The following is a 7280-nucleotide window of genomic DNA, read 5'->3' as shown; positions in this document are numbered from 1 at the left end:
TTGGAAGATCACCTCGCCGAGAATCCTGTAGGAGGAGAATATGAACCTCTAAAGACGTATTTTCCGGACGAGGAGATAGCCTTCATAGGAAAAGAAATTTCAGAATCCTATGACGGCTGGATGATGTTTTTCGACGGAGCCGCAAATTCAAAAGAGTTGGCATAGGAGCAGTCCTGGTATCAGAAACAGGTCAGCATTACCCGGTATCTACCAAACTTAGGTTCTCGTACACCAACAACATGGCCGAATATGAAGCCTACATTCTAGGGATTAAACTGGCCATTGATATGAACGTTCAGGAGTTACTAGTAATCGGAGACTCAGACCTACTCATACGTAAGGTCCGAGAAGAATGGGCAACCAAGAATACCAAGATACTCCCTTATCTGCATCACATACAGGAATTGATAAAGAGGTTCAGGAAGAGAGAATTCCAGCATATTCCCAGGGCACAGAATGAGTTCGCCGATGCACTGGCCACTTTGTCATCTATGATTCAGCATCCATATACAAACTTTATTGACCCCATCCTGGTCAAGATTCACGACCAACCAGCTTATTGTGCTCACGTCGAAGAAGAAGCCTATGGGAAACCTTGGTTCCACGATATCAGAAAATACCTGACAATAGGAGAGTAACCAGAGCTTGCCAATGCTACTGAGAAACGGACATTTCGGAGATTATCCAACAACTTCTTTCATAGTGGGGGAATTTTGTATAGGAGGACTCCCGATATGAGATTATTAAGATGTGTCGAGGCAAGAGAAGCAACCAAAATATTGGAGGAAGTGCACGTAGGGACCTGTGGACCGCGTACGAATGGTTTCGTCTTGGCAAATAAGATACTCCGAGCAGGATATTTTTGGATGACTATGGAAGCAGACTGCATCCAGTACGTCCGAAGATGCCACCGTTGTCAAATACATGCAGATATGATAAAGGTACCTCCAAACGAGCTTACTGCAACAAGCTCACCATGGCCGTTTGCCGCTTGGGGAATGGATGTCATTGGACCAATTGAACCAGCCACGTCAAATGGGCACAGGTTCATCCTAGTGCCAATTGATTACTTTACTAAATGGGTTGAAGCAGTATCATACAAGGCAGTCACCAAGAAAGTAGTAGCAGATTTCGTCCGAGATCGTATGGTTTGTCGGTTCGGGGTTCCGGAATCAATCATCACCGACAACGGCTCTAATCTCAACAACGGCCTGATGAAGGCAATGTGCGAAACATTCAAGATTAAACACAAGAACTCTACGGCTTACAGACCTCAAATGAATGGAGTTGTAGAAGCAGCCAATACAAACATCAAGAAGATACTAAGAAAGATGATTGAAAAGCACAAACAGTGGCATGAGAAGTTGTCATTCGCCTTACTAGGTTATCGTACCACGGTCCGCACATCAACTGGGGCCACTCCCTACATGTTGGTTTATGGTAAATAGGCGGTCATCCCCGCGGAGGTAGAAATTTCTTCCTTAAGGGTCATACAAGAAGCAGAATTAGATGATGCAGAATGGGTCAAGAGTCGCTACGAGTAGTTAGCCCTCATAGACGGAAAAGAATGAATGTTGTTTGTCACATTCAATTTTATCAGAACAGAATGTCCAGAGCCTTCAACAAGAGAGTCAAGCCAAGGAAGTTTATACCAGCACAGCTGGTGTTGAAGAAGATATTTCCATATCAAGATGAAGCCAAAGAGAAATTCTCTCCTAATTGGCAGGGTCCGTATATGGTGCATCGGGTTCTAATAGAAGGAGCCCTTATTCTCGCGGAAATGGACGGAGAAGTCTGGCCGAAGCCTATCAACGCAGACGTAGTAAAACGATACTACATTTGATCATATGCTTTTATTTCATGATGTAATTTGAACTACGCCTGACCTGATTCTCGTTTAAGAGGGGATATGTAGGCAGCCCTATGGGTTCGGTCACATTTTAATAAAAATTCCATCTTTCCCCCGCTATTGGAACTGGGGAAGAATTTTGAGGAGGGCCCTCAAAATTCTGGGATTGTTCCGCGTTCAGTCATCCAGCACAGCCGTCAGCAGTGCCAGCCTAGTAAACTGGGGTAGAATTTTGAGAAGGACCCTTAAAATTCCGGAGCAAGCGAGGTTGTCGTGTCTTGAACCACGTTGCAGTTGTTGGTTCATCCCGAAATAATAAAGGAATTCTTTTTACCTATATATACATGCATTTGCCTTATATTCACTATGTCATGCCCGAATATCATTTGGATCACATCGTTTAGCAATGCTACCCCCGTGATACACGACGCCAAGTGCTGGAGGATATGAACTAACCTCCCCCTATAAAACTCACAATTTTTCTTTGGATGCAGTAATTGAAGCAATGAATCAAAGTATATTTTCTCTTCAGAATCAAAAACCCTCCAGAGGGTCACTATCCGCACTCGACACTCCCCAATAGTCTTAATAGCGCAAATCGCCCACCAGAATTCAGGACACAAAAGAAAAACGCACCCACTCTTTAGAGTCAAAACTCTCAAAGCAATCACTCATTTCGCAAAAGTCTACTATCTACACCCAGCATTTCCCAGCAGTCATGATAGCGCAATCCTCTATCAGCTAAGAGAACTTACTACTGTTCGTTTCTTTACATTTCTGCATTGCATAAGGCTACTTGCTGCCTTTCGAGACTAAGCTCTGTCTCCATCTGCATTTCTGCATAAGGCTATTCTCTGCCTTTCGAGGTTAAGCTCCACCTCCATATTGCATAAGGCTATCTATCTGCCTTCCGAGACTAAGCTCTGTCTCCATTTGCATTTCTGCATAAGGCTACTCTCTGCCTTCCGAGGTTAAGCTCTACCTCCATATTGCATAAGGCTATCTATCTGCCTTCCGAGACTAAGATTTGTCTCCATCTGCATTTTGCATAAGGCTACTCTCTGCCTTTCGAGGTTAAGCTCTACCTCTATATGGCATAAGGCTAGCTATCTGCCTTCCGAGGCTATGCTCTGTCGCCATTTGCATTTCTACATAAGGCTACTCTCTGCCTTCCAAGGTTAAGCTCTACCTCCATATTGCATAAGGCTATCTATCTGCCTTCCGAGACTAAACTCTCTCTCCATCTGCATTTTGCATAAGGCTACTCTTTGTCTTTCGAGGTTAAGCTCTACCTCTATATTGCATAAGGCTAGCTATCTGCTTTTCGAGACTAAGCTCTGTCTCCATCCGCATTTTGCATAAGTCTTCTCTCTGCCTTCCGAGGTTAAGCTCTACCTCCATATTGCATAAGGCTATATATCTGTCTTTCGAGACTAAGCTCTGTCTCCATCCTGCATGGCTGAAATATTGCCACTTTATTTAAATTCTCGCTTCGGCTGAAATATCACCTCATGCTTTTTAAATTCTCGCCTTGGCTGAAAAATCACCACCCTTGCATTCATTTGGCTGAAAGATTGTCACCTTCTCATGGGCTGAAAATCGTCAACTTATTCAAAGGCGTCATAGTTTGGAGGCACCATCTGCATAGCCCGAGAACACCATTTCATGGCCTGCGAATCTTTACTTTTATGATCTTCATGGCCCAGGACATCATAGTCTGAGGACATCATCCTAACTGTCCAAAGACAAACATTCATGGTCCAACAGGAACTTGTATCATGTTTAAATTACGCAAATATATACGCACATCATGCACTTGCAGGTACTCTGGCTGGCTCACAGCTGTCTCAGCGATCCCGCTCCAGTTCTCTGCAGCTTGTCCGATTCCAAGCACCCTCTCAAAACTGACCGTCGCAACCGTTCTTTTAAATTTCCATCGGCATATTCCGCCAATGGTTTCTGAACTACATATGGCCTGATTCTTGTAAATCCAGGGATATGTAGGAAGCTCAGAAATCATAGAACGGTCAAAATCCTTTTATAATCGTCATTTTGGGTCAAAATTGGCCATCTTGTCTTTACCCAACAACTCTTTCATCTTTCTCGGGTAAAGAGGGGGAGTTGTTGATACCCAATTTTTTCCTATGTATTTTTATACTCAAAATAATTTCAAAATAGCATATGCATGCATATACAAGCACGCCCAAAGGCTTTGGTATTTTCCCTAATTTTTAAAGATTTTTAAAACCAATTTATGACATATTTTGCACTATAAAAACCAATATTTATTCCCAAAACTTGTCATTTTGGAAAATAATTTATTTTATTCTTTAATTTACACAAAATATAATTTACATGATTTTTTGCATAATTTTACAAGTCCATTTGGTATTTTTAAACTAAAATTTCATGAAATTGCAATTTTAGCCTATTTCTCGATTTAATAGCATTCGTAATCACAAATTCATTTCTAATATTTTTAAATTAATACTTATGAATTTATTATTAACTCAGTACTTTTAATTTGATTTTTAAACATCTTTTACTATTTTTTATAAATTCAAAAGGGAAAATGGCTATTTAAATTTCAGCCCCATTTGCTTTCAATTATAGCCTCAATTCTGATCCCAATCAAGCCCAGTTACACAACCCAATTTCGAATTTTACCCGACCCAGACCCAATCAAATGAACCCGCCCGGATCCCATCTTAAATCAGGGCCGTTGATTGTTTTAATCAACGGCCCCCGTTGGCCCTTTCCTTTTTTAACCCAATCGACCCCCAAACCCTAATCATTCACACAGATGAGCCGCCCTTGTATCCCCTCGTCTCTCAAAATGCTCTCAACCACCCTCTGAAACCCTATCCCTCTCTGCTGATCTCCGACCTCGTTCCACCGGAAATTATGGCTTCCCAGGCCCTGTGTAACCTATATATACCCCCACTCACCCTTATCCTCCTGTTGCATGAAGTTTCAAGGTCCGTCCTTGAAGACCCTGGCCCAAATTCCTCTGATTCATGTTCTATGGCCATCTCCGGCTCACCTCCGGCGTGTCCTAGCACTACTAGTTCATCTCTGACTCGTTCGACTCGGACCAGCCCCTTTCCAGGCCTTTCTCATCTTCTAGGGTTTCTCTGAAACCCTAAGCCATTTCGAGGTTTTCTTGTTTCTCTCTAGATCTGCTTTAGATCCATGCTATTTATGAGGTTCTCAAAGTATTTCTTACATCAGTTCAAGTTTTTACTTTCAAAACCTGTTCATCTTCTCAAAACTTAGGGTTTCTGTAATTTTTACTTGTTATACTGTGATTTCTTACATTATTTGGCTTCACGGTAAATCCTAAGTGTTTTCACTATGATTTCTAGGTATTTTCTGTACTATATTTTCTTCTAGGGTTTTCGAGTAAATTCTTTACTGTCTCTTCTTTCATTATGCTTCCATGAACGTTTGTGTTCTTTGGACTTTCTGAGTTTATTCTTTGCCTGATTCGCTATGCTTTCGTCTGCGAGGAAGAAACCCTAGATCTTTTGGGGTTTTCAGACTACTTGTGTGCGAGTATTTTTGTTTCTTGTTTACTTTCAAAACCCTAATTTTCTAAATTCGTCTCATGTTCTTGATTCTTGCTAAGCTTTGCAAGACATTCTGATTTCTCTCATAGCTATGTTCTTCTACTTTTGATTGCATGACTACTCGATTTGTTTAATCTTAGCCCTGCATGTTTAAGTTTATGCATCTTTTATAGTCAAACATTTTCCTTTCAAAATAACCCTAATTTTTGGGGATTGATTTCAGACTACTATTATGTGAGCTTATTTGATTCCTCCCTTGTCTAATTTGGATCTATTTTCTGACTTGATTCAGTATTGAGTTCGAATCTTTAATTCCTTGATTTACTATGTGTTAGTTGATTTTATTCTTACCTTATTTACCTAAACCGCGTATTTGATGAACTTCTTTTATGTATTTACCCTTTATTGCACAATGTGTTATTAATTTTCTTTCCTTAAATAAAACTCTGCCCTTTACTATTCAAGGTCGACTCCTTAATTAAAGGAAGTCCCTTCTCCTAATTGATTCTGATTTGATACTGAATTATTTTTGCCTTACTTACTACCTGTTTTCAAACTATAAATACCCTACTCCTTTTCTTCAAACACACAAACAATTAGAGTTCAATACACACACATACTCAAAGCTTCCCTCTCTTTTCTTCTATTTGTGTTACTGCTCTGTCTAGCCGACTGAAAGCCAAGGCTAGACTTTGGGAATCTCTGGCTGTCCTGCTTGTGTTTGCTTCTCTGGCTGTTCTCTTATTTTTTCATTCTGCTATTTGAAACTTGCAACTGGTATGTCTCTATAATTTAAATATCATGCTCCAAAACTATGTGTTTACTTCTACCTTTACATAATTCCTCACTACCTGTTTAAGCCTTCTTGCATTATATGACTATACATTAGTTTGTTATGTTCTTGCTTCATGCTCATGCATCTTTACATTATGTTATGCTTTTCTTGGTGTTTATATGAATGATTTTCATGTGATCCCTTTCCATTTAATCCCCCTTGTGTGTGAGTATGTTCTAAGTTAAGGTAGCATCCCATTGCTATCCTTGACTTAGGACCAGGTTCTATTGAACCTTATGCTCAAATCATTCACATTCCCTTTATTCCTCTTTATGTGTTGAGCCTTGACTAGAGTATGGTGGTGTTCTAATCACCATCCAAGCTCATATTTGACTTCTAAAGTCTGCTCTTTATCTGTTTAAGCCAAGTAAAGGGTCAGGGGTGTGCCAGTCTTACCCATGGCTGGGGTATGACCACCTTTTTGCTTTGGTTTCCTCAATTTCCCCTTCACTTTACACTTACTCTTAGTTCTTTAAGTTATGCCCCCCTTGGGTAAGCCATGCTTTGGGACCCTAGAGCTCCCTCTGAACTTGGATGCCTGAGGGTTGACACTTCCACACTGCACTATTCTGTTATTATATCAATTATTCAGAATGTTAAGCATTGCCTGGAGTTCTTGAAGATCCTTGGAAATTTGAAAACATTCTGAGTTAGAGAAGGCCTCGAAATCTGGAATCCAGATTTGGTGAAAGACATGTTATTGGGCATTAAGATTGAATTAGGCTGCTCGAATCTAGCTGTAGGCTGTGATGTATTTATGTTTACTTTCTTTCTTCTGGTTCTGTAATAATGTTGTAAAAAGAACTCGGAGAATATTAGTAAAGGGTGTGGGAGGGGTTTATATTGCTTGCATGAGTTAAAGGGTAGAAATCATGCATATAGGATTTTTAATGCTTTCAATCACTTAGATACTATGCCTATAGGATTTTAATGCTTTCAATTGCCTAGATACCATGCCTATAGGATTTTAATGCTTTCAATCACCTAGAGACCATGTCTATAGGCCTTTACATTCCTTTAACTCAAT

At 40.3% G+C, this 7280-nt stretch overlaps 1 protein-coding gene across 1 annotated transcript; it reads left to right on the top strand.

The window, feature by feature from the left end:
- The first annotated feature begins 239 nt into the window (after nucleotides 1–239).
- Nucleotides 240–638, top strand: LOC138871962 (uncharacterized). The gene has a single exon (XM_070149889.1). It carries the CDS (start codon nucleotides 240–242, stop codon nucleotides 636–638), a length of 399 nt encoding a protein of 132 aa, XP_070005990.1.
- Nucleotides 639–7280: the final 6642 nt, after the last annotated feature.

Source organism: Nicotiana sylvestris, chromosome 6 (assembly GCF_000393655.2).
Source record: "Nicotiana sylvestris chromosome 6, ASM39365v2, whole genome shotgun sequence".
Taxonomy (NCBI): Eukaryota; Viridiplantae; Streptophyta; class Magnoliopsida; order Solanales; family Solanaceae; genus Nicotiana; species Nicotiana sylvestris.
Note: the sequence above shows the minus strand (reverse complement) of the source record. Positions and strands in the feature narration are given on the sequence as shown.

Excerpts from the sequence above, each read along its gene's own strand:
- LOC138871962 (XM_070149889.1), top strand. The coding sequence starts at position 240 with ATGGCCGAATATGAAGCCTACATTCTAGGGATTAAACTGGCCATTGAT.